General features: G+C 50.2%; 1 protein-coding gene across 2 annotated transcripts in view; it reads right to left on the bottom strand.

Annotated features, from left to right (window-relative positions):
- The window catches only part of NSF (N-ethylmaleimide sensitive factor, vesicle fusing ATPase), a 90,225-nt gene that overhangs the window by 32,585 nt on the left and 30,673 nt on the right, over nucleotides 1-26,967 (bottom strand). For both annotated transcript variants that reach the window (XM_065856200.2, XM_065856199.2), the window contains exons 6-12: nucleotides 25,847-25,954; nucleotides 25,347-25,422; nucleotides 21,231-21,386; nucleotides 6,039-6,238; nucleotides 4,198-4,363; nucleotides 3,602-3,676; nucleotides 951-1,138 (exon numbers count right to left, since the gene is read on the bottom strand). In XM_065856200.2, coding sequence (XP_065712272.1) covers nucleotides 951-1,138; nucleotides 3,602-3,676; nucleotides 4,198-4,363; nucleotides 6,039-6,238; nucleotides 21,231-21,386; nucleotides 25,347-25,422; nucleotides 25,847-25,954 — 969 coding nt within the window. The remainder of the gene's footprint in view (nucleotides 1-950; nucleotides 1,139-3,601; nucleotides 3,677-4,197; nucleotides 4,364-6,038; nucleotides 6,239-21,230; nucleotides 21,387-25,346; nucleotides 25,423-25,846; nucleotides 25,955-26,967) is intronic.

Below are 26,967 nucleotides of genomic sequence, written 5' to 3'. Positions count from 1 at the left end.
TTTGCTTCCATGGTCCCGCCGGTGCTGTTGCTGTGTGGTACTGAACGCTCCCCCGTCCCCGATTCCAGCCCACTCCTGATTTCACACACTTTTCAGGACCTTTCACTGTATTTTTTGCAGGCTGAGAAATCCCAGTCTAAGCATCTTGTCAATGAAACCGCCTGCAGCTCCGAGCTCTCCTGCTGCCCTTCCGTGCCTGGTTCTACCAAAGCCTTCCCAGGACCACCCGAATTCAAACACACCCAGGATTTCACCCATGACGTAACCACAGCCTCACCTGTGCTCTGCATTCCTCTCCTCATAAATCCTAATGTTGCATTTGCTTTTTTCAGCGATAAGGACTGAGCTGATATTTCAGGATCATTGTAACTCCAAGGACTCGACCCCAGGTCCGTCCCTATCGCTGCCTTTCCCTTCCTGAAGTTTCCCTCCCTGGTGTCCACTTCGATTCACTGACTACATCTTGTGCACTCACATTAATTCAGATTCCTTCTGCAGTTTTCCATAGGCGGCCTTTGTCTTTATGACCGCAAAGCAGCTCTGAGCTTGTAACCTCACTTTTCCCCACTCTTCACACATCCTTTTTGAACATGTCGAGCTGCACAGGCTCCAGAGATCCCTGTGTGATGGGCTGGTCTCACTTCCACTTCTCATCTCCCGGGTCCAACCCATAAACTGAGCTCAAGACTTTCAGTTTTTATCAGAACAGGCTGACAAACCATCACCTTCCGCTCCCACTGAGCTACACAAGAGCCACTCAATGGGCAGGAGGTGGAAGAGGTAAATCAGAACCATATTAAAGCCCAGCGAAAAGCTGCTGTCCACAGGAATTTCACCTCCTATGGTGTGCTGAGATGCCACCACCCATTCAGAAGGAAACTTTCAAGAAAACACTCCAAACGTGATTATTTTCCCACTTTTTTGCCACAGTGAGCGGCGCCAGCACTGACCTTGATGTGCCTGTTCATAGCAGTCGACTGAGCGGCTCGAACTAAACCTTCTAACTCGGCACCGCTGAAGTTTTTGGTCTCGACGGCCAGCTCTGCGATGTCCACGTCCTCAGCCAGCAGCTGGTGCTCCCGCATCCGCACCGTGTGGATGTGGAGGATCTGAAATCGGCCCTTCTCGTCCGGCAAGCCTGAGATTTAAACAGAACTCGCGTCATTTGGCGCCTCAGCACAGCCAAAGCCTTTCCCGCTCCTCAGCCATCCCACCTCCAAAGGCTCTTTCTCATTGTGAGCAATTCATTCTTGCAAGGAGAATATCTGACAATGCTTTTTGTTCGAGCACATTCAATCACGCTAATTGCCCAAATTGATTAGCATCGCTGTCAAACTGGAGAGGAAAAGTGGAACGTTTGGTTTCTCTCCTCAGGGCTCCTCACCTTGTTGCTCTCAGACTTGCACACCAGGAATTCACCTCACGCACAGATAATGTGGTCGGTCCCTTGGAAGCGCTAAACCCAGATCCCACATTGAAATCATCATAGAGTCGTGGAATCATAGACTAGTTTGGGTTGGAAGGGACCGTGAAAGATGGAGTCCACCCCTCGTGCCATGGGACATCTGTCTCCAGACCAGGCTGCTCAAAGTCTTGTCCAACCCGACTATGGACACTTCTGATGGTGGGGCAACCACAGCTTTGCCAGGCAGCCTGTTCAGTGTCCCACCACCCTTATCCTAAAACATTTATTCCTTATATCCAAACTAATCCTCTCCTCTGCCAGTTTAAACCCATCACCCCTTGTCCTGTAGCAACAGGTCCCGCTCAAAAGTCTGTCCCCATCTTTCTTATGAGCCAATTTTAAGCACAAGAAGGCTACACTAAGGTCTCCCCAGAGCTTCTCTTCTCTTCTGAACACCCCAACTCTCTCAGCCTGTCCTCCCAGCAGAGCTGTTCCAGCCTCGGATCATTCTTGGGGCTCCTCTGGAGCAGCTCCAGAGCATCTACGAGCAATTGAAGGACTCAGTAAAGAAACTGTGCTTTAGGGATGAAGATGACAGGACCAGAGGAAACGGCCTCAAGTTGCGCCAGGGGAGGTTGAGGTTGGATGTCGGGAACAATTTCTTCCCCAAAGGGCTGTGGGGCATTGGAACAGGCTGCCCAGGGCAGTGCTGGAGTCACCATCCCTGGAGGGCTGGACAGACGGAGATGGGGTTCTCAGGACATGGGGCAGTGCCAGGTTTCAGTTAGGGCTGGACTCAATGATCTTGAGGGTCTATTCCAACCAAAATGATTCTATGATTCTTGCACCCAACAAATGTATTAGTCTCAAATCTGCAGCACATTTCAGTCTGAGCTCCACAAGATTTCCAGATTCCAGCTGGTACTCTGGTTGATCTCCAGCCCCCAAGTCTCAGACACGCTGCACACCCAGTCCTGCTTGATATCACAGAATCCCAGAGTGTCATGGGTTGGAAGGGCCCTGGAAAGCTCATCCAGTGCAATCCCCCCATGGAGCACGAACACCCAGCTGAGGTTCCACAGGAAGGTGTCCAGGCGGGTTTGAATGTCTGCAGAGAAGGAGACTCCACAACCTCCCTGGGCAGCCTGGGCCAGGCTCTGACACCCTCACCCCCAACAAGTTGCTTCTCATCTCTAAGTGGAACCTCCTGTGTTCCAGTTTGCACCCATTGCCCCTTGTCCTGTCACTGGTTGTCACCCAGAAGAGCCTGGCTCCATCCTCCTGACACTGCCCCTTTCCATATTGATCCCCAGGAATGAGTCCCCCCTCAGTCTCCTCTTCTCCAGCTCCAGAGCCCCAGCTCCCTCAGCCTTTCCTCACACGGGAGATGCTCCACTCCCTTCAGCATCTTGGTGCCTGCGCTGGACTCTCTCCAGCAGTTCCCTGTCCTTCTGGAGCTGAGGGGCCACAACTGGACACAATATTCCAGGGGTGGTCTCCCCAGGGCAGAGCAGAGGGGCAGGAGAACCTCTCTGACCTACTGACCACCCCCTTCTAACCCACCCCAGGTACCATTGGCTTCCTGGCCACAAGGGCCCAGTGCTGGCTCATGCTCACCCTGCTGTCCCCAGGACCCCCAGGTCCCTTTCCCTACACTGCTCTCTAATAGCTCATTCCCCAACTTACACTGGAACCTGGGGTTGTTCCTGCCCACATTCAAGACTCTACACTTGCCCTTGTTCTATTTCATTACATTTTTCCCCACCCAGCTCTCCAGCCTGTCCAGGTCTCTGATGGCAGCACAGCTTCCAGTGTCACCCACTCCTCCCAGCTTGGTGTCACCAGCAAACTTGCTGACAGTCACTCTATTCCCTCGTCCAAATCATTGATGAATATATTGAATAATCCCAGCCCCAGCACTGACCCCTGAGGCACTGCACTGCATCCAGGCCTCAACTGGACTCTGCTCCATTGACCACGACTCTCTGGTTTCTTCCCTTCAGCCAGTTCACAGTCACCTCACCTGCTCTACAGGTTCAACAGTTCCGCAGTTTCCACCCAGGAACAATGTGGTGCTGTTACCTGATTCTTTTAATTCATCAAGTTTAGTATCCATGCCAACCTGATGAATTGATCACACTACTATAAATATTTGCCTGTAGCCATGAGGTTTATTGCAATCCACAGCTTGCTTACCAATCTCCATTTTCACCTCCAGTCTTCCTGGTCTCAGCAGAGCCTCATCAATTAGGTCAGGTCTGTTGGTCATCCCTAAATTCAAAGGTAAAACCAAAAACCAGCATTATTTGAGCTTACCAAGTGCATCTCCCACTCCTGAATACAGCCCTTAAGGTTAAGAAAATACCTCAAAGAGTCTCAAGAAAACAGATAGAAGGTGCTAATCTCCAGATATATTAGAAAAGCTTTGATTAGTTCATAGCAACGGGATCAAAGCTGGGTGTGTGACTGTATGTGCATGGTTCCCGGTGTCACAACAGCCGGAGACGCCCCTTCACTCCTCCACATGCAGACACATCGATGCACATCATTCCTTCCAAATTTTGTAAACTACGAAACACTCGCTATCAAAAGCTAAAGGAGGAAATCATTGGAAGCAGCAATATCGGCTGATTACAGCATCACCTCCCTCAAAATCTGCTACCAACGCTTGTTAAACTGCAGTCATTCCGTTCAGATCAGTCCAAACAGATTCAACACCAGCAACGATAACACAGGTGAGCAAAATATAAGAAGTTGTCAAGCAGTTTATAACGAAGCAAGCGCCATCATACCGATCACAAGGATGTTATTGAGCTGCTCTACTCCATCGATTTTCGACAGCAACTGGTTGACGACGGTGTCGTGGACGCCGGTGCTGCCCGCCATGCTCCCTCGCTGCTTGCAGATGGCGTCGATCTCGTCGAAGATGATGATGTGCACGCCGCTGTTCGCCCCGAGCTGCCGGGGAGAAAAACACGTCAGGAACGGCGCACGGGAGCATCTCAAGCTCCACCACGGAGATACAGAACGCTGACACCTCCAAGGGTCAGTATCACAAGGTAGAGATGTATCGGATCCTTTTTTGAGGAACATGAGAAAAGGAGGTGGCGGGTGGGTTTGGCCCAAGCGCGGGACTGACGGTGGGAAGGGTCGCGGGGTTTTGCATGAGGGCACGGGGCTGAGCAAGGGAACACCAGCCCAGAGCGGGACCACAAAGGATCTGGGCAAACCCCCCAGGGAGGGAGAGGAGAACAAAGTGCTCTGCGGAGAGATGGGAAACACCCTCAGCTGTGCTGAGCTTAGGAAACGTCCCCAGAGGAGCTTTGTTCTTCATATTTTTAAGGAGTCCGTTCAGTGCCAACGGGGAGCAGAAGTGCTCATTGCCAGGTTCGCTCTAAGGTGAGGCTGTCGCAGCTGCTAAGAGAACAGGATACTTTTTGTGACTGTATTATGAAGCTTTTTCCCTTCAAATTCCACCTCTCAAACATCTTTTGTGGCCAGCGGAGACCACGTTAGCACCGGGTGAATGTGCTGGCAATGTGCCCCTGCCACAAGTCATTACAATACCAACCTTTCCGAGACCTTTTTAATCTCACAACTTGTCATCGGGGCCATCCCCTCCAGCCAACATCAACTCTATTTTAACAGGTGTGTTATTGCGAAGGAAAAGCAGCTCAGGGCGTTCAGTAATAGTGCAACAACCAGAGCGCAGGAGATTGGTTACAGATGTACGGGCTCCCATGCAAAGCTGACTTATTGATTAATAAATCTTCCGCAGGAGAAGATTCAATGATTTCAAGCCACTAGCAAAATCTGCAGGCTCGGGAGGCGTAAATAAAATTAAGAGATACAGTGTCCTTGGCTGAAGTTGTCTGAAAAGATGTCCCTATATTTAATTGTGGCTTGCCTGAAATCCTGTTTTCTTTACTAGAAAATCTTATCAAGATTAAGTGAACCACAGCAGATTAAAACTACAGCAGTATTTACACCTTCAAACTAAAGACTGGGCTTTGGATGGCCAGGTAAACTAATGGATTAAAACCTGGAGTTTGGAAAAACACGGAATCTTTATCTCCAGTCCTAGTTTCAAGGATTATATTGTCTAGTTTTGAGAGACTATTCGCATCCATTAGGTTTTGGCTGAGATAAATTAATGATGTATCGATTATAATCCACTTCAAGGATTATAATATACTATATAAGATATAGTATATACTAATAAGCCTGTTAGCCAAAACGTGAAACTGCGAAAGCTTATTTGAAATTCATCCCGTGTTATGCGCCACCTGAATTTAGGAGCAGAAATCCAGACAAACTGTCTCTCACACAAAAGAAAAGAGACAAGAGAACCCACCATCTTTTAGCAGTCCCGTTTTCCAGCGCTTTCTGAGCGGGGACACCACAGAACACCAAGCGCAGCAGGACAGACCCTGCTGGGCTACATCAAAATAATTCTGCATGGAATTTGAGCAACACTAATAGCCCCTGACTTCCAGCGAGCAGCTATAATCACAAGCTAACCAGTGACTCAGCCTTTGAACGCAAGCAGCAATTTTCTGATTATAAACCTCCTTCCTGGTCATCCTTCGGGCACGTCCATGCCGCCCGTGCTATTTCTCTCTGTTTGCATTACCCGTCTTTGCTCTTCTTCTGCATCAGCAAACAGCTTGCGGATGTTGGCCTCAGATTCGCCCACGTATTTGTTGAGGATTTCGGGCCCATTGACGACCTTGGGTTCCCTGGCGTTCAGCATCTTGCCGATCTGTCTGGCCATGAGGGTTTTACCGCAGCCCGGGGGTCCGTACAGGAGGATTCCTTTCACATGCTTGCAGCCTGGAACAAGGGAGAACGAGGTTAATAGAGCAGATTTGCAATGGAAACAGAGATATGGGGACGAGGGGAGCGCTGCTGGCAGGAGGGATGTGATTTGGGAGATGCACGTTGGTCCCAGCGCTGCTCGGTGCCTTCACCAGGGACGTTCAAATTGCCAAACTGGAGCAGTGTCGCTCCAATGATCTAGAAAAGCATATCAGGGATCAGAGGGTCATTAGAGGCAGTCACCATGGCTTCATCAAGGGGAAGTCATGCTTGACCAACCTCATTGACTTTGATGAGGACATAACACGATGGATGGATGATGGCAGAGTGGTGGACGTGGTCTACCTTGACCTGAGTAAGGCGTTTGACACAGTCTGCACAGCATCCTCACAGCTGAACTGAGGGAGTGCGGTCTGGATGAGCGGGGAGTGAGGTGACTGGGAACTGGCTGAAGGGAAGAAGCCAGAGAGTCGTGGTCAATGGGGCAGAGCCCAGTTGAGGCCTGGATCCAGTGCAGTGCCTCAGGGGTCAGTGCTGGGGCCGGGATTATTCAATATATTCATCAATGATCTGGACGAGGGAATAGAGTGACTGTCAGCAACTTTGCTGGTGACACCAAGCTGGGAGAAGTGGGTGACACTGGAAGCTGTGCTGCCATCCAGAGACCTGGACAGGCTGGAGAGCTGGGCAGGGAAAAACTGAATGAAATAGAACAAGGGCAAGTGTAGAGTCTTGAATGTGGGCAGGAACAACCCCAGGCTCCAGAATAAGTTGGGAAACGAGCTGTTGGAGAACAGTGCAGGGGAAAGGGAGCTGGGGGTCCTGGGGACAGCAGGGTGACCATGAGCCAGCACTGGGCCCTTGTGGCCAGGAAGCCAATGGTACCTGGGGTGGGTTAGAAGGGGGTGGTCAGTAGGTCAGAGAGGTTCTCCTGCCCCTCTGCTCTGCCCTGGGGAGACCACCCCTGGAATATTGTGTCCAGTTGTGGCCCCTCAGTTCCAGAAGGACAGGGAACTGCTGCAGAGAGTCCAGCGCAGCCACCAAGATGCTGAAGGGAGTGGAGCATCTCCCGTGTGAGGAAAGGCTGAGGGAGCTGGGGCTCTGGAGCTGGAGAAGAGGAGACTGAGGGGGGACTCATTCCTGGGGATCAATATGGAAAGGGGCAGTGTCAGGAGGATGGAGCCAGGTTCTTCTGGGTGACAACCAGTGACAGGACAAGGGGCAATGGGTGCAAACTGGAACACAGGAGGTTCCACTTAAATTTGAGAAGCAACTTGTTCCTGGTGAGGGTGTCAGAGCCTGGCCCAGGCTGCCCAGGGAGGTTGTGGAGTCTCCTTCTCTGCAGACATTCAAACCCGCCTGGACCCCTTCCTGTGGAACCTCATCTCTCTTTTTCGGGTTGTTCAGGTATTGAAATGAAGTTTCAAGGAGAATTTGGCTAAGAGGGGCATCTGATCCTGACCAAAACCCCATAGAACAACACGGTTGCACCGACACAGTGCGGGAATAAAGTTGAACAGTTCTTCTGGGCTCCTCTGTGGATCAAACATTTACTATAACAAAAATCAAGAAAAACTCATTAGTCAACTTTCAGGCATCTTGGAGTCAAAACCACAAACACCCCACACTGTCAGTAAAGACGAATTCCAGCCAGGAACCAACGATGCGTGGAGAAATGAAAAGCTCCGCCTGTCGAACGGGTGTCACGACGAGGGCTGTCGACGTGCTCGGGGGAGAACACGATCACCCGCGCACCGCACGGCAGCACCGCGCCGACGAGTGACGCTTGGAAGGGAAATCCCGAGCAAAGCGCGGCTGGGGCGGCACAGAACAGCGAGGGGCGAGCCGGGGCACGTGTGCGCAAACAGCGCCGGGAGCATCCTCAAACGGGCAGGACAACTGTGCTGTAAAGTATCGTTTTTGAATAGTACACCTTCCAAGAAGAAACACAACCACAGAGGCCTCGTTTTGTTCACGTTTTCCTGCAGTTCGCAGTCTCTCTACTAGAAGGAGGTAGAACCTAGTGATGATATGCTGCACTCTCCTGTAGCTTTATATCCTTATCCATGATAGCAAAACAGCCTCAAGTTGCGCCAGGGGAGGTTGAGGTTGGATCTGGGAACAATTTCTTCCCCAAAGGGCTGTGGCGCATTGGAACAGGCTGCCCAGGGCAGTGCTGGAGTCACCATCCCTGGAGGGTTGGACAGACGGACATGAGGTTCTAGGACATGGGGTAGTGCTGGAGTTGGGTTATGATTGGACTCAATGATCCTGAGGGTCTCCTCCAACTGAAATGATTCTGTGGTTCTATAAACCTGTGTCCCCGGCCCTGCACACAGTGAATGCTCCAGGTGAGCCTCCCCTCGCTTCTAAAGCACAAAGAAAACTATAAAATTCTTGAAAAGTGCAAAAATTCTCCCCTCTTCTGCGTGGAAACAGCCGCAGCAAAGGGTGACACAGTCTCGCCTCCCATAGAGGGAGCAAAAGGCAAACTGGGTGAGAACTGGGTACTGGGCAAATGAGACTTCGGACAAATGTGCTTAGAAAGTCTCCGAGATTTCCCCCTCCTCCTATTCAAACTCGCTTGCCATGAGAAAGTATCAAGTGCTGGGTTTGCACCTGGGACACGGCAACCCCGGCTGTACAGACTGGGGACGAGATGCTGGAGAGCAGCTCTGTGGAGGGATCTGGGGGCTCTGGTCCATGGCCAGTTGAACATGAGCTGCCATTGTCCCTGGAGCCAAGAGGGACCCGTGTCCTGGTGCATCCAGCACAGCATGGCCAGCCGGGCAGAGAGGGGATTGTCCTGCTCTGCTCGGGACTAACCTGGACCATTCACTGTGTGCAGGGCTGGGGACACAGGTCTATAGAACCATAGAATCACCTCAGTTGGAACAGATCCTCAGGATCACTGAGTCCAACCATAACCCAACTCCAGCGCTACCCCATGTCCTAGAACCTCATGTCCGTCTGTCCAACCCTCCAGGGATGGTGACTCCAGCACTGCCCTGGGCAGCCTGTTCCGATGCCCCACAGCCCTTTGGGGAAGAAATTGTTCCCAGATCCAACCTCAACCTCCCCTGGCGCAACTTGAGGCCATTTTCTTATCACGGATAAGGATATAGAGCTACAGGAGAGTGTCCAGAAGAGGTCTGGAGGGGAAGCCGTATGAGGAGCGGCTGCAGTCCCTGGGTTTGCTCAGCGGGAGCAGAGCAGACTGAGGGCAGAGCGCATGGGCTGCAGGTTCAGCAGGGGAGCAGGAGGGGCAGGGCTGAGCTCTTCTCTGTGACAGTGACAGAGCCCAGGGAATGGCAGGAGATGTGCCAGGGAGGGTCAGTGGGACATGAGGAAAAGGTTCTGCACCCAGAGGTGCTGGACACTGAACAGGCTCCCAGGGAGGTGTCACGGCCCAACCTGACAGTGTTCAAGAAGAGACTGGACAACGTCCTCAGACACACGGGGTGAGCTGTGGGGTGTCCTGGGCAGGGACAGCAGTTGGACTCCATGATCCTGTGGGTCTCTCCAGCTCACGACACTCTATGATTCTTTGATTCTATCATCTCTCACCAGGTAAATAAAACTACAATAAGAAAGCTCAGCTACTCATCCCACTAGAGCAAGAATCCCGGCTCTGGGCCCCGGCCGGATCCCCAACCTGACGACCACCCATGCACCCAGACCAGCTCAGCCGGGTGCTCCACGTTCCATCTTCAGCAATTATGAATAACACCACACACGTGTGGCCCCCAAATCTGGACATCGAGGACGTCACTGGCCACCTGCTGCAAGACTCGGTTGCCACAAAGGGCAACACTGAGCGCTGGGCCTTCAGCAGGTGCAAGAACGTCCCCAAAACCACAGCAATTAGTCCCTATTCAAATAAAACTGCCACGAGCTATGCCAGCCGAGATTTCCCCATATAGCGATGCTCACCTGGCTAAAATTGAAGTTTTAAACACAAGCGGGACTCTATTAAAATAGACAGGTGATGACAAACTCCAAATGTTAAGCCTGAATCACAGTGAGGTCCTGTGCACCACGCAGGAATTTTGATTACATTTATCTCCCTTTGCTGATTTTGCCAGCGCAGCCCAAATGTCAATATATGAGAACCTTATAAACACCAATTATTAGCAGTGCAGACATGTCTAACTCGTTGAGCTTCAGGGCTCCGAATCAAAGGTCATTCCTGTAATGTGATGCTTAATTATGCAATTTAATGACATACAGGTAGAGGCTGAATAGGTGCGTTAATGGGAACTAAAATATACCAATATGGGAAACATTCTGCACAAAATATTTTAGTAAAACTCTAAGAACTGGTAAGAATGGGAGAGTTACTAGTGTTACCTAGAGAAATTGATTATTAGTGTCACCAAGAGAAATCAATTATTAGTGTTACCTAAAGAAATCCATCACTGTTGTGAACCAGAATGTAACTCAACCAAAGACTACACAGTTTATTTGTTCGACTCGCTCTATACACAAGAAATGTTTCAGTACAACAGGGATTTTCTACTTGGGAGTGTAATTTCCCTTTCAATTAAAATCAAAGCATTCTGGTGGGGTTGTATCATCCAGAGGCACCTATGGGGAGCGGTGGATCCTGAGCACGGCGGGAGATGTTTATCTCTGCACATCAATCTCCGAGCGGTTCCAGGACAATCGGGGGTCCCAAACTCCACCTGGTAAACCTGTAAAATCCCCCAAAAATCCCGTTGGGTGGAATTTCCCCCCTCTCAGCTTCACCGCAGCCGACGTCGCTCCCTCTGGTTCATTTACCCACCACCGACTGAAGGAACTTGTTGCTGCTTTGAGTTCAAAGCTGAGACAGGCACAGAGCTGCGCCTAACCCAGAACGGTTCAGTTTTAGGGCAGTTTTCTTGATCTGCCAAACCACTTGACACTGCCAAGAGAAGCAAATCAAGTCACTAAGTTCCTCCTCGATCTTTAATATAAGGAGGCGATCACTCGATCTACGGCGATGGGAGGACGCCTATCGATTTCTGATGGAATGTGAATAGAATGAAAATAAACCTGCTTTAGAGAAGCTCCCAACGGATTGGCTGCGGCTGTGGCTACAAAATCACGACTCTCGGGGAAAGGGATTTTGATAAGAATATACACAAACCAAACCAATCTTTAAAAGAAGTCATTACTGCAGAAAATACACGCCAACAGTGAGTAAATGCCTCTGCCTCTCAACAGCAGAGCTACAAAACGTAGCCAATTTAAGACTAAGATTATCCAAAGCTGTTGGCTGATCGTGCAATGCAGCAGTTGCTGTTTATGGCCATTTCCCACCTGGATGTTAACACCGTAAATCTCTGGTTCTTCCACAGTTTGGAATGAAGCTGCATCACTTGTGTCTGCTCGGAAAGTCGACGTGATGTGATTTGTGAAGGGAACACTGACCACAGAGCATTCCAGAGCCAACACGTGTCACCCTATCGGGGTCCCCAGGGTGTCCCAGGGCCAGGGTTTCCGGCTGTGATTGAGATTCCTGTTAATTAACAGCACAACCGCAGCCCCGTGAAGAAAGAGCCAAAGTCCTCTCGGTACCTGGTGACAACTCCGGCCACTAACGCAGAAATTCCATGCAGTGCATTTGACATAAAGCCCCTTCTTTCCAGTCCTGCACGTTTTCACCTTCCAGTGCTGGAACAGGAAACGTTTTCCATCGGAGCTGTGTCTCTCACATCCCTCGCCTCTTTCCAGCGCTGAACATCTTCAAGCCAATTCACTCCGTACAGAAGCTTTCCCGGTTCGACCATCCTGATGCCTCCTCCAAAGTTGTTCCAGTTTCACCGCATCCATTCTGATGCAAAGGCCAGAAATTCAACATGCGAGCAACCCACGGATTCACAGTGGCATCGTTTTGTTCTGTTCCGTGGGGTGTTTTATTTAGTTCTTCTTAATAATGATGGAATTCAAGTAGGAATTGAGTGACCCCTACTGCGCCTTCAAGCAATCGCTTTTGCAGATCTACCATAACCCCAAAATTTGGCTTGAATGGAAAATCAGCACAGCCAGCGCTTCACAGGCTGTGATTTTCATGCACATCATTCCTCACTGATCAACAAGAGGTTTCATTTGTGGTTTTATTGCCGAGTCGCTCAGCCTTGGCAAGTGCTGCAGAACCACAGAACAGCCGGGGTCGGAAGGGACCTCTGGAGATCATCCTGTCCACCCCCTGCACAGAACTGGGCTGATCCCCAGGAACAAGCACCAGGAGCAGCGGAAACGGCCTCAAGTTGCGCCAGGTTGGGGTTGGATGTGGGGAACAATTTCTTCCCCAAAGGGCTGTGGGGCATTGGAACAGGCTGCCCAGGGCAGTGCTGGAGTCACCATCCCTGGAGGGCTGGACAGACGGACATGAGGTTCTCGGGACACAGGGGTGGGTTATGGTTGGACTCCATGATCTTAAGGGGCTTTTCCAACCAAAATGATTCTGTGATTCTATGCACCTTGTGCTCACAACTCTGTGATCCCAGCAGCTGAGCCAGTTTCCAGCCCACCGTGCTGACTGCTTACCCAGTCTGTCTTCCATCAGTTTTTCTCCGAGGCTTTTATGAGAGACAGTGTTGAGAACCTTAATATATTTGAGATCAACATCCACAGCTCATGAGCTACTCATTTCATTGTAGAATCCTATCAGTTTGGTTAAACACAATTTCAACTTCAGAGAATCACAGAATCCCAGAAAGTGAGGGGTTGGAAGGGACCTGGAAAGCTCATCCAGTGCAATCCCCCCATGGAGCAGGAACACCCAGCTGAGGTTCCACAGGAAGGGGTCCAGGCGGGTTTGAATGTCTGCACAGAAGGAGACTCCACAACCTCCCTGGGCAGCCTGGGCCAGGCTCTGCCACCCTCACCAGAAACAAGTTCCTTCTCATCTCTAAGTGGAACCATGGTGACCGCTCCCGATCACCTTCTCGCCCCTCATTTGTCTGGAATTGGTCTCCATAATTAGTTGCTCCATCACCTTCCCAGAGACCAAGGGTGAGGACAGGGCTGCAGTTCCTGGCGTCTGTTTGGAGCGACGCTGCTTTCTTCTGGTCCTCAAGAAGATTGCGATAATCTTTCGGAGAGAACTGAGGGCGGCCTCGCGATGACCTGGAACAGCTTCCACAGCACCCACAGCTGCATCCATCAGACCCCAATTCAGTCTTTGGTTCAGCTTCATTTCAACACTCTCCGTTCCCACGTCATCCACGACCACACCTGACAGCAGAGAGCTCTGCAGAACATCACCGTGACTCTCCTCCCCGCCGGGTGCGGACCAGCTCTGCCTACAATTGTTCCCTCAACCATTTATCCAGCCACACGGGACCCCTCCTCACATTATTCGCTTCTTCACTTCATGTTTCTATACTACGGGGAGTGTTTGGGTGGGTTGGAGTCAATCTCTATGGTTATAAGGCGAGGGACAAGACAGATGTCAGGGAGTTCTCAGCTCTTCTCCCCAGGGAAAATGCACCCAAAGGTCCTTTTAGTAAGTGGAGGAAGAGTTAACTGAGCAGATTCAGCTTCACAGGCCACAGGGAACCATGTGAACCACGGGACACTGTCCTCAGCCACACAGGGTGACCCGTGGGGTGTCCTGTGCAGGGACACGAGTTGGACCCCAGGATCCTGTGGGACATTCTGCATCCTTCAGAGAGAAACGAGCAATTCATTTCACTTCATTTTGTAATCACACTAGGACGAGAAGATCAGTGACAAACGGATGAAATCTGAGCAGGGAACAGGAAAAGAACATGAGAGCCCACGAGGGTACCAGATGTTTGCAGATTACCTGGACATGAACCTCACCCAAGAGCACTCGGAGCAGCTGAAACCACCTCAACACCACCGAGACTTCTCCAGGGTGGGTGAGACACTGGGGGGAAGAACGAGAACATGACACCGGTAGGAAGGGACAGGACCGTGAGGGTGGGTCCTTTTCAACCTCGACTGTTTCCTGACCGTGTGGTACAGACCTATCCCTGGAAAATCATGGTACGACGTCTTTTTGAGTAGGTAGAAGAGAACCAGGATACAAGAAACAGCCTAAAGGGGATTGAGACCATAATCAACAAATTTGCTGCTGACACCAAGTTGGGAGGGAGTGTGGAGCTGCTGGAAGGCAGGAGGGCTCTGCAGAGGGATCTGGATAGACTGGAAAAATGGGCTGATTCCAATGGGATGAAGTTCACCAAGGCCAAGTGCCGGGTCCTGCCCTTTGGCCACAACAACCCCTGCAGCGCTCCAGGCTGGCACAGAGTGGCTGGAGAGCAGTCAGGCAGAAAGGGACCTGGGGGACTAATGGACAGGAAGCTCAACAGGAGCCAACAGTGTGCCCAGGTGGCCAAGAAGGCCAATGGTGTCCTGTCCTGTATCCAAACCAGTGTGGTCAGCAGGACGAGGGCAGTGATCCTTCCCCTGTGCTCTGCACTGGGGAGGCCACACCTGGAGTATTGTGTTCAGTTCTGGGCCCCTCAGGTCAGGAAAGAGATTGAAGTGCTGGAGCGGGTCCAGAGAAGAGCAACAAGACTGGGGAAGGGACTTGAACACAAGCCCTATGGGGAGAGGCTGAGGGAGCTGGGCTTGTTCAGTCTGGAGCAGAGGAGGCTTAGAGCTGAGCTCAGCACTCTCTAGAACGACCTGAAGGGCAGTTCTAGCCAGGGGGGATTGGGCTCTTCTCCCAGGCAGTCAGCAATAGGACAAGGGGGCAGGGGCTTCAACTCTGCCAGGGGAAATTGAGGCTGGAGATTAGAAAGCAATTCTGTGCAGAGAGAGTGGTCAGCATTGGAATGGCTGCCCAGGGAGGTGCTGGACTCACAGGCCCTGGGGGTTTCTAAACTGAGATTGGCCATGGCACTTAGTGCCATGATCTGGTCAATGGACTGGAGTTGGACCAAGGGATGATCTCTGAGGGCTTTTCCAGCCCAGTCCATTCTGTGATTCTGTGATTAGATCAGCCTGAGACACTCAGCTCCCTCTAGGCAAAGGCAGCATGGCACACACAGAGGGTTTGGGAAAACAGAGCAAAAAAGGGAGATTTAGACTTTCATAAAGATATAAATACATCTTAACCATCTTCATAAACACATAGGAAAAACCTAGGCTGAGTGACATTAAGGGCAGATGAAAAGCGGATGGAAAAAAGCCCCACAAACTTTAAAGCATAATGAGAAATGTTCCGTCCTGAATTTACTGGTATGCGGCGCTTTTATTAACACGGTGGGAGATGGAACAGAACGCGCCTCCTCATCTGCACGTTCCGAAGCCAAGATCCACAAACACACTGATGGGCAGCGCTAAATTCATTTGCAAACAACGTAACTCGATGCACAAGTTTCTACGCTGGGGTAGGAATAATTAACCGCGTGCTGCAAAACAAGTACAGAAACATCACATCAAGGATTATAAACAGCCCAAGGGACAGACGGAACGGGCCAAGGGACGAAAATGGCCAAGGGACGAGAAACGACACCGGTCGGGGACCTCGAGGTGACGTGAAATGGTTTCGGAACCTGAGAAACACGAACGTGTGGAAAAGCCTCATCCAAAACCATCCCAGAAATAAACAATACCTGAGGAACAGCTGCAAGACTGAGAACAAACACCTGGAAAACGCTGATGGTAAAGATGCTCTGAGCAGTGGAATCGCTGCCATGGGACGTTCCAGCACCTCAGTTACGCGTGACACCCGTTTTTCATTAAAGTTATCCTAAGAATAGAGCGGATGAGATCCTTCCCATTATTATTCTTCTCTTTTAGTACTTCCAAGAACATTAATGTATTAATTTTTAAGATGGTTTGAAAGACAAGGCTCTGCGGGCAGAAGCCAAGGAAGAAAACAATACCTGAGTATACGATAATTTGAGCGTTCATCTTGTGTTTTGTTAACACTTCACGTTTATACAGTAAGAACAGAGCACGGAAACCACAATCCATCCCAAGAGGTCAGAGCACAAGATGGTTACTCAGATATAGAAATTACCTTGGAAAAGTCTCATTTAACCTACTGACGGTAACAGGAGAGGATGGGGAATCTGGGTTCCATTTCATGGGTTTATAGCAGAACTGCCAGGACAACAGATATTTAATATACAAGGGTCATTAAGAGAGAATTTCCTCTGACCTATAAGACAGCGCACTGCCGGTAAATCAGGAACAGGCTCACTGCTGGGGATAAACAAGTATTTAAGAGAATAAGGGAGTGTTTGGGTCCCAACAGAAAATATTCTGTTAGATCACAGGACCCCAGAATGTGAGGGGTTGAAGGGCCCTGGAAAGCTCATCCAGTGCAATCCCCCCATGGAGCAGGAACACCCAGCTGAGGTTCCACAGGAAGGGGTCCAGGCGGGTTTGAATGTCTGCAGAGAAGGAGACTCCACAACCCCCCTGGGCAGCCTGGGCCAGGCTCTGACACCCTCACCAGGAACAAGTTGCTTCTCATCTCTAAGTGGAACCTCCTGTGTTCCAGTTTGCACCCATTGCCCCTTGTCCTGTCACTGGTTGTCACCCAGAAGAGCCTGGCTCCATCCTCCTGACACTGCCCCTTTCCATATTGATCCCCAGCAATGAGTCCCCCCCTCAGTCTCCTCTTCTCCAGCTCCAGAGCCCCAGCTCCCTCAGCCTTTCCTCACACGGGAGATGCTCCACTCCCTTCAGCATCTTGGTGCCTGCGCTGGACTCTCTGCAGCAGTTCCCTGTCCTTCTGGAACTGAGGGGCCACAACTGGACACAATATTCCAGGTGTGCTCAGCATCAATATTCCAGATGCCCTGCAGCAGCGAGGTCTCCTGGATGGCACTAAAACCGAGCAACCTTTTATTTCAAGGCACCTTCCTCAATCCTCAGAGAAGGATTTATTTCCACTTGGTAGGTTATTAAGATTATTAAGACTCAAGCATTGGGTGTTACAGCATCTCCAGTCGATGACTGTGATGCTGTAGCCTGAAAAGCCACCAGCTTCAATCAAGGGAGGTCACGTCGTGGTTCCAAAGTGTCCGTCCCCGGTTCTCCCGGACCTGCAGCACATCCAGCAACAGGGACCTGAGCTCACTCAACACCAACCCCTGTAAATGGTTTTTAGTGGCAGTATTTTACCTCCAATGGTATCCGCTCTCTCCAGAGCCGCACAAGCCCAAACCCCCGCGGCAGCGGCGGCAGATCCGTGTCTGGGAAAAGCGTGGGCAGAGGAAAGTCAATTGTCCCATTTTCCAGCGCAAGGTTTAATGACCAGTTGGAGCTGAGTTAACATTTCCTTTCTTGGCTAAACCAAAGATTGTAGCATCACAGCAGCATTTACACCCTTGGACGGTGTGGTTAACTAATGCCGTGCTCCAAACCCAGAGCATTCCTTGGAAGGTGGATAAACCACACGTGAACTGCGAGCGATTTCTGCAGGGGTTGCACCACAGAGCAACAAAATCCTTTTGTTTTCCCCTTTTCCCAATAAATTACACACAAAGGCGAACAGCTGTCACACTGACATTTCAGATCTGAAATATAGTTACCAGCAAGTTATAACTAAGACAAAGAAAATGAATGTCAGAAAGTTGTGTTTTGTCACATTTCAGATAAGCTCTTTAGCCCTGGGGTTAACCAGAGCTCCAGAGCCCTGTTTGGAGTCCAACCGCTTCCCAGAAAAGTGTTTCTTTGTGTAGTATGTGTGTAAACACGCACAAGTAAGGCTATATGTATTTATACAAATAATATGGCACGCCTTTAATTCATTGCCCAGGGTAATCAAAATACTCATGGTCCTTCAGAGTGGCTTTTTCTTCCTGTATTAAGCAACACCGGTTAACGAGAGGAACGTTCTGAGCAGCAAAGCGGCTCCGCGGCCTCACCCTCCTCTGCAGCAAAGTCAGCAGCGCACACCGGTACAAAGCACCCGGTCGTCAGGTTAATTCAGCTAATTCAGGTTAATTCAGCTAATGACAATACCAAGGGAAAGGAATCGGAGTCTGACACACGACTGCTTAACATCCAGGGATGTGGAACAGGGGAAGCTGCAGCAAAATGCAAAGAAGCTCTAATTATCTCTAGTCGACTAATGTATTTCTCATCACAGCCCGGTGACACTGATGAGAATTCACAGAATCCCAGAATGTCAGGGGTTGAAGGGCCCTGGAAAGCTCATCCAGTGCAATCCCCCCATGGAGCAGGAACACCCAGCTGAGGTTCCACAGGAAGGGGTCCAGGCGGGTTTGAATGTCTGCAGAGAAGGAGACTCCACAACCTCCCTGGGCAGCCTGGGCCAGGCTCTGACACCCTCACCCCCAACAAGTTGCTTCTCATCTTTCAGTGGAACCTCCTGTGTTCCAGTTTGCACCCATTGCCCCTTGTCCTGTCACTGGTTGTCACCCAGAAGAGCCTGGCTCCATCCTCCTGACACTGCCCCTTTCCATATTGATCCCCAGGAATGAGTCCCCCCTCAGTCTCCTCTTCTCCAGCTCCAGAGCCCCAGCTCCCTCAGCCTTTCCTCCCACGGGAGATGCTCCACTCCCTTCAGCATCTTGGTGGCTGCGCTGGACTCTCTCCAGCAGTTCCCTGTCCTTCTGGAACTGAGGGGCCACAACTGGACACAATATTCCAGGGGTGGTCTCCCCAGGGCAGAGCAGAGGGTCAGGAGAACCTCTCTGACCTACTGACCACCCCCTTCTAACCCACCCCAGGTACCATTGGCTTCCTGGCCACAAGGGCCCAGTGCTGGCTCATGGTCACCCTGCTGTCCCCAGGACCCCCAGGTCCCTTTCCCCTACACTGCTCTTTAATACATCATTCAACAACTTATACTGGAGTCAATTCCCACAGTCTAAATCTTTCACAGTCACATATGGTCACAGCCAAGGACTCAGCACCGCAGCCAGGAACAGATTTGATGGTTGCTTCAAAAGGTAAAAATATTTCATAGCAGGGAAGCCGGTCCCTCCGAAGAACAGTGAGCAGCAACATTTCTGAACTGGATATGAGAGTGTCCAGGTAAAAGCTTTTCTTTCTATAGCCAACACCTTTTCTCTCTCTGCAGAGCAGCTAAATATTTAACAAACTGAAGATTTTATATTCTCAAGCAGAGGCAGAGAAGTTACAACTGCTCACGGCCACAAAAACCAAGATCAGTCCCCAGAAGGTCTTGGCTTCCAGATCGATACCAAGTGAAAAGGCAGCAGAGAGAAAATCGTGCACTAATTGGATTCAGCCCACAGGGTTTCTTCAGCGTTCCTCCGTAAGTGTCCAAACCTCTGAGAACAGACCCAATGCACTCACGGGGAAGTTTGATTCAACATCAATTCCACGAGCCCTGGAAACGGAGACACTTGACACACACACAGGACGGATCTTCGGATGAAAATCTGGTTTGTAATCAAAGTCTTGATTGCTTCATTTGTGGGGAGAAACGTAAACACACACAGAAATTACACAGCTCCGCATTCCAAGGTTAAATAGGAACCCACAGAGATTATGTTCAGAGAACGAGGACCAGCTACAACATCCCCAGACACTTCACGTGACAGAATAAGATACCTGCAGCTGCGGATTACTTACTAAAAATTTAAACCTGTACCATTTCTCTGCCTGCCAGCACATGTTTACAAAGCAATGGGGCTGATTTCCCTTCCCCGAGCCCAAAACAAAGTTATATTTAGAATCTGTGCTTTTATTTCACAAACTCCAAGACGTGCCTGAGCGTCCTCTCCAGCACTTCAAACCTGACCCAGCACGGATCGCACCAGACGCTGGATTTATTGGGCTAACGCTGCGAGGACACGGGTTTACAGCAGAACTGCCAGGACAACAGACATTTAATATACAAGGGTCATTAAGAGAGAATTTCCTCTGACCTATATAGACAGCCTGTTGCCAGTAAGTCAGGAACAGGAACATTCAGGCTCTCTGCTGGGGATAAATGGAGCATTTAAGAGAATAAGGGAGTGTTTGGGTCCCAACAGAAAATATTCTGTTAAATCACAGGACCCCAGAATGTGAGGGGTTGGAAGGGCCCTGGAAAGCTCATCCAGTGCAATCCCCCCATGGAGCAGGAACACCCAGCTGAGGTTCCACAGGAAGGGGTCCAGGCGGGTTTGAATGTCTGCAGAGAAGGAGACTCCACAACCTCCCTGGGCAGCCTGGGCCAGGCTCTGACACCCTCACCCCCAACAAGTTGCTTCTCATCTCCAAGCGGAACCTCCTGTGTTCCAGTTTGCACCCATTGCCCCTTGTCCTGTCACTGGTTGTCACCCAGAAGAGCCTGGCTCCATCCTCCTGACACTGCCCCTTTCCATATTGATCCCCAGGAATGAGTCCCCCCTCAGTCTCCTCTTCTCCAGCTCCAGAGCCCCAGCTCCCTCAGCCTTTCCTCACACGGGAGATGCTCCACTCCCTTCAGCATCTTGGTGGCTGCGCTGGACTCTCTGCAGCAGTTCCCTGTCCTTCTGGAACTGAGGGGCCACAACTGGACACAATATTCCAGGTGTGGTCTCCCCGGGGCAGAGCAGAGGGGCAGGAGAACCTCTCTGACCTACTGACCACCCCCTTCTAACCCACCCCAGGTACCATTGGCTTCCTGGCCACAAGGGCCCAGTGCTGGCTCATGCTCACCCTGCTGTCCCCAGGACCCCCAGGTCCCTTTCCCTACACTGCTCTCTAATAGCTCATTCCCCAACTTATACTGGAACCTGGGGTTGTTCCTGCCCACATTCAAGACTCTACACTTGCCCTTGTTATATTTCATTAAATTTCTCCCCACCTAACTCTCCAGCCTGTCCAGGTCCCTGGATGGTAGCACAGCTTCCAGTGTCACCCACTCTTCCCAGTAACCATGTATCTCATTCCTTCAGACACTTCACGTACAGTGTTGGGTATTCACGGTGTTTCTCTGTCCCTCTCTAGCCAAATAACAAGAGCACAAAAGACATCGGGAAGCAAACAGAGAGGAAAAGGCTTTGTTAGGCCGACCCCGAAGCGACCGCCACGTTACGCCATCGCGATCGCAACGCGTCGCACTCACCCATTTGCTCCACGATTTCGGGCGGAAAAACTCGAGAAGCAAAAGCTCGTCGGAAGATATCAGAGAATTCTTTGTCGAGGCCCCCGATGCCCATCTTCTCAAAATTCCAGTCTGGGTTGATGATGGACTGACGGTTCTCCTTGGTCTTTGATTTACCTACAAAAGAACAAAAGGAATTGTTACGAGCATGTTGCGCGGCACAATGACAGCAACCAAACATCACTCTACAACATGGTGTCCAATTCGTTTTCATCGGAGCCCCATCAGCCTCGCGGTCGCCTCGGAAGGGCCGAACGTCATTGAAAATGACGTTCGGCCCTTCCGAGGCGACCGCGAGGCTGATAAGAACCCACTATAGATGTCTCTGCACAACCTTGCTGAGCTACCACAAAGCCAGCAGTAGCATAAAAATCCAGAGGGAAGCAAAGATTGAGATGATCCCCGACTCACACAGAGACGGGATATGTTGTATTGTCTCATACTTACGCGGTGCTTTATGGAAGTGGCCCTGGGGACCATGATCTCCCCTAAACAGCCACTCCTGCCAAACCCCCGCTGCGGATTTTACCGATTCGTTCCCTCAGCAATTCTAGAGATGCTTCATGTTGAACCAGATAATGAGTTAGAATCTGGACGTCAGTAAATACACTAAATAAAAGTTCTCGGTTGAATGAGACCGCTGCTCGTCTTGGTCTAAACACAACTGGGATCGATGCTTCAACTCCTACCGCAGCCAAACAAGAAGTGACTCTAACACACACGTTAGGCGCAACCCGGTGGAAGGTGCAACGTGTAGCACTAACACAGCGAGCAGTGGATTCCCTGGAGTCAGTGCATTTACAACCCCTGAGCAGCGCACTCCCTGGTGCCAGTGTATTTACCACCCCTGAGCAGTGGATTCCCTGTTTCAGTGCATTTACCATCTGTGGCAGGATGCAAACCTCTCTTTCTCCCCTTCCCTCCTTCATCATGGAAGGAGCAGGCACATCTCCCTCTCTCTGTGTTTGAGGCTGACAGTTTCTTTTGTTTGGCTCCAGAGCACCCTGGCAGGGCCATTAGGAGCAGCGAGCGCCGAGGCGCCAGGAGCCGCTGGGCACCTGTGACCAGTGTGTGGGGATGTTCAGAGGCTTCAGGGGCACCCACAGCCAGTGTGGGGGTGCAGAGAAGCTTCTGGAATGGCCACAGTCAGGGCTGATCAGCCAGTATAAAAACAGGACTCTCGTCGAGACTCCGCCGATTGTCGCGGGTCTCTCAGAGCACGAGCTGAGCCACTGCCGCCAGGAGCCACGGCCCACCCCCCGCTTCCCGGGACTGAGACTCCGCTTGCCCTGCCGCCACGTGTGTAAGGAAATTAACCCTCACAGGATTGCAAGTACATATATATTCCGAGCACATTTGCACGTGTACTTTCCGTGTACATTTGCACGCGTACTTTATTTCCTCGCACAATCGCGAGTGTATTTTCCTCCCGTGCACGTGTACTTTCCGTGCACATTTGCACGTTTAAGCAAATTAACCCTTGCAGGATTGCGAGTACATACATATACATTCCGTGCACATTTGCATGTGTACTTTCCGTACTCACTACGAGTACATGTATCTCTTTAAAATAATCTCACACCGTGTTCATGCAGTGTGTATTCGTCTCGGACTCAGGGGCGGCTCCGGCATTGTTTTGGTGAAGCCACGTGCATGCACTCTGTGGATCTCCTGTTGCATCAGTTGCTGCCCCTTAATAATTTTCCTCAACTGATATCCAAACCTGTATTTAAGTCACTTTTGCAGTGCTAAAACCCTGTTTCTCACTGGTTTAATAAAAGTTGTTTTGGACCCTGTTGTCCCTTAAGCTAACCTCGGGGCGCCTCCGTGACACCACCCCTGAGCAGTGGATTCCCTGTTTCAGTGCATTTACCACCCCTGAGCAGTGGATTCCCTGTTTCAGTGTATTTACCATCCCTGAGCAGTGGATTCCCTGTTTCAGTGCATTTACCACCCCTGAGCAGTGGATTCCCTGTTTCAGTGTATTTACCACCCCTGAGCAGTGGATTCCCTGTTTCAGTGCATTTACCACCTCTGAGCAGTGGATTCCCTGTTTCAGTGCATTTATGCCTCATTCTCCACCCCAGTCTGAGATCAGAGGTTCCTCCAGAGCTGAGCCTGCACCCCCCCCTTCTGGCAGCATCCGAGCACAAGAAAACTCTCTCCTGTTCCCAGTCAATCTCTCGCACAGGACAACTCTTCACACCTACACATGCCAGGAGGAAGATCACGGGTCATTATATGGTTCTGATATGAATTAAGTGAAGTATCCCTGCTTGCTCTATGCACAAAATTGGATTATGTTGACACTCACCTCAAGCTGTCCCATCAAAACACAGTAAAAACCAAATGGGCTGTAATCACATAATCACAGGTGTGAACTAATTGTCCGTGCAAGCTTCATTTGGTGCTCTTAAAACCTTGTTAATATGCTTAATTACAGTCATGTACAGCTCAGCCCACGGAGTTCTGATAGGGGTTTTCAGTGCAATGTCTGGTTGTACATCCACATAAGACGTAAGACACGTGGCTACACAACAGCCTTGTGTCTCCCCGGTTTTTTGGAGCGAGCGAAGCAGAACAGACCAGAGTCCCAGCCCCAGTCTGAGGGAGGATGGCACCTGAGGGCACCATCAAACCCCAACATCTGAGGAGCCCCTGCTGCTCCTGTAACGCTGAGGGAGACAAATTCCGCTCTCCCAAGCGGCCGCTCCCCTCACCTGTTCTATTCTGTGCCAAATCCTCAACGTACTGAGCATTCAGAGCCAAGCAGAGCTGTGCTTTGAAGCCCAATGCAAGAACAAGTATTAAAGCTCAAGTGAGGGCTCAGGTGAGCCGAGCGGGCCCACTGGACACCTGCCCCCCTTATCTGTGGAAAACAGCTCACGGACCCCAGGGAGAGGGAACAGGAGAGGAAAGGTTAACTAAGAATAAAGAACAGGATGCATCAATGGTTCCCTGATGTCTTTGCATATCAAGATTTGGTTCGTTGAGGTTTTAGAAACTGTCTCTTGAAAAGAAAGCTCGTAGTTTTGCTAACAATCTTGCTGTGTAAACGGTTTGTAGTTGTTATCGGTTCCTGAAGAGCAGGACTCTGAGAGGTCAAGGACGCTGCAGTGCTGTCCAGAAGCCGTTCCCTCGCCCTGAAGAACAGATCTCGCTAGAGAAGGGATTTTCAGATGCTTTGCACCCTGAAATTTTCGCTACACTTTCAAAAGAGTTCTCAATTTCCTATTTCCATGGTGCTTTCATTAGATTTACCTAAAGAGGTGCTGGTTTGTTAGTGTCCCTGAAAATATTACTTTCTGATGTTTAAAGAGCCAAATATTTCAGCTATTAAGAGCTGCTGACGTTTGCTGAAGCTGCTGTTCCACGGTGCCTTTCTCGCCCGGGCCTGGGGTGCACGGTAACTCCTCTGCTCATCTGACTCCATCTGCTGTTGTTGGAATCTCTCCCAGTCACGCTCTTCTACTCAGACCCGTCTGTTATAGACACACTGCGGTGATAAACACGGTGATAACGCACAGAACTGCGCCGGTAAAGCTCTGGAGCTTCACACTGGGAGGACGGGGACGTTTAAGAGTCTTGGGCATCTACAAAGTGCTTTCTACAGGGTGTGACAGGTTCCTAAGGGATCACATCCAGTCGTGTCACCTGCTGGTTTAAACAGACACCTGGGACACTGTTGAGGTGCAGCTTTCAATGGATTAGGTCTACTCACGTGACCAGAAAACCAGATTTTGAGGTGTAGAAGTCTCTGAGGGCTGAAAAGCAGTGACAGAGCCCAGGGAATGGCAGGAGATGTGCCAGGGAGGGTCAGTGGGACATGAGGAAAAGGTTCTGCACCCAGAGGTGCTGGACACTGAACAGGCTCCCAGGGAGGTGTCACGGCCCAACCTGACAGTGTTCAAGAAGAGACTGGACAACGTCCTCAGACACACGGGGTGAGCTGTGGGGTGTCCTGGGCAGGGACAGCAGTTGGACTCCGTGATCCTGTGGGTCCCTCCAGCTCAGGACACCCTATGACTCTATGAAACTTCCAGCATCGTTTAAGGTTTTGGATACATCGGCACTTACCGATCAGATTAAGAGAGGAGTTCTCCGCTTTTTCAAAGGCAACTTGACTGTTTCCAAGAACCAAACCAACCTCAATCTGCAAAGGGAGGGAAACAATAACATTAAGTTGTTAAGTTCAACTTTAGATCGTTCCTGAGGCATCACCAAGCACATCTCAGAGGGCAAGAAACAGCAGCAAAAGCTCCACTACAAAACTCATTGGGAAGAATGTGAAATACCAACACCTCTAAAACGAACATCACTGAATGCACAAGCTCACCAGATGTAATAAAAGAAAATAAAATACTGTCCGTTCTTTTTTTACTCGCCACGCCTTGCTGAAATAAAATAATCAGTTGCTTTTGAACTAAACAAATAACTTTCAAAACTGGGCATATCTGGAAGATCAAAAGGCTCAAGAGAGGATGTTTCCATGAATTAAGACATGCAAGGATTATCTTTTGGTCTCTATCTTCCCCAGCTCTGCACTTTACTGGGAAAATAAAGAGCAAAAAACCCACCTTCTGCTTTTTGCTTGCTCCCGACTCCCCTTTGAGAATGCTGGGGTCCATGGCCTCCATGTCCTTCACCAACAGGCCAAAGAGTTTGTCATTAAAGCTGAACACGAGCTGCGGAAAGGAGAAACAGAAGGGGATTTGAACTCATTCAAAAGCTAAAAAGGCTTTTGACAAGGCTATTAAGATTTGAAGAGGTCTAAAGTGTCCCATCCAACAAATCCCACGCAGTTTTAACCTGGTCTGGTGTACTGAATGTGTGCTTTTTGTGTCCCATACTTAAGAGTAACAGATCAAAAGCAGCAAAACATGAGGTCAATTGGAAAAACTCAAAGCATAATTCTCCTTCCAAGAAAAGCTGTTCTTTCCCTCCCTTTTCTCCCCAGCTAAATGTCCTATGTCATCTCTTGACGTCTTCCTCTCACTTGTAATATTGGTGCTAGACAAGGAGAACAATTCAGCTCAAACCTTTCCCATCTTGCGCATTCCAGTTTGACAAGGACACCCCGAAACCAGTGCCGGAGTAATGAGGGGCAGCATGAACACCATGAGAAGTCGGGTGCACCCCACAGAAACGCAGGCGGCCCTGCACAATCCCTTCCCTGCGAGATGACACTTTCAACTGAGTCAAGATTCAGACCCTGTAAACTACTGAGAGAGACAAAACCTGTCCTGAGAATACGGCAAATTGCAGATGTTCGCAAAGGCAGAAGCCCAACAGCTGCAGAGCTAAAAAGGTTTAATTATAGGAACATCAGCTTTCCGAAATCCCCAAGTCAAATGTTCCATGCCTGTTTTACTGCTGGGATAAACGTTACAACAAAATACACTGCACTCGAAAGGTGCTGCTGAGAATTCATTAAAACTGGTGTTTGTTTTCATCTTCTATAGAAGGAAAACAAAAGTCACTTCTTGCAAGATGGCAGGAGCTGCCCCACTCACATCCGCCCAAACCACAACAGAGAGAGAACCCGTCAGCTCTCACACCTCGGGATTCTCCTCACAAAGGTTAATTTCACCAAATCACAGAATGGACTGGGCTGGAAAAGCCCTCAGAGATCATCCAGTCCAACCCTTGGTCCAACTCCAGTCCATTGACCAGATCATGGCACTAAGTGCCATGGCCA

Source organism: Patagioenas fasciata, chromosome 22 (genome assembly GCF_037038585.1).
Source record: "Patagioenas fasciata isolate bPatFas1 chromosome 22, bPatFas1.hap1, whole genome shotgun sequence".
Lineage (NCBI taxonomy): Eukaryota > Metazoa > Chordata > Aves > Columbiformes > Columbidae > Patagioenas > Patagioenas fasciata.
Note: the sequence above shows the minus strand (reverse complement) of the source record. Positions and strands in the feature narration are given on the sequence as shown.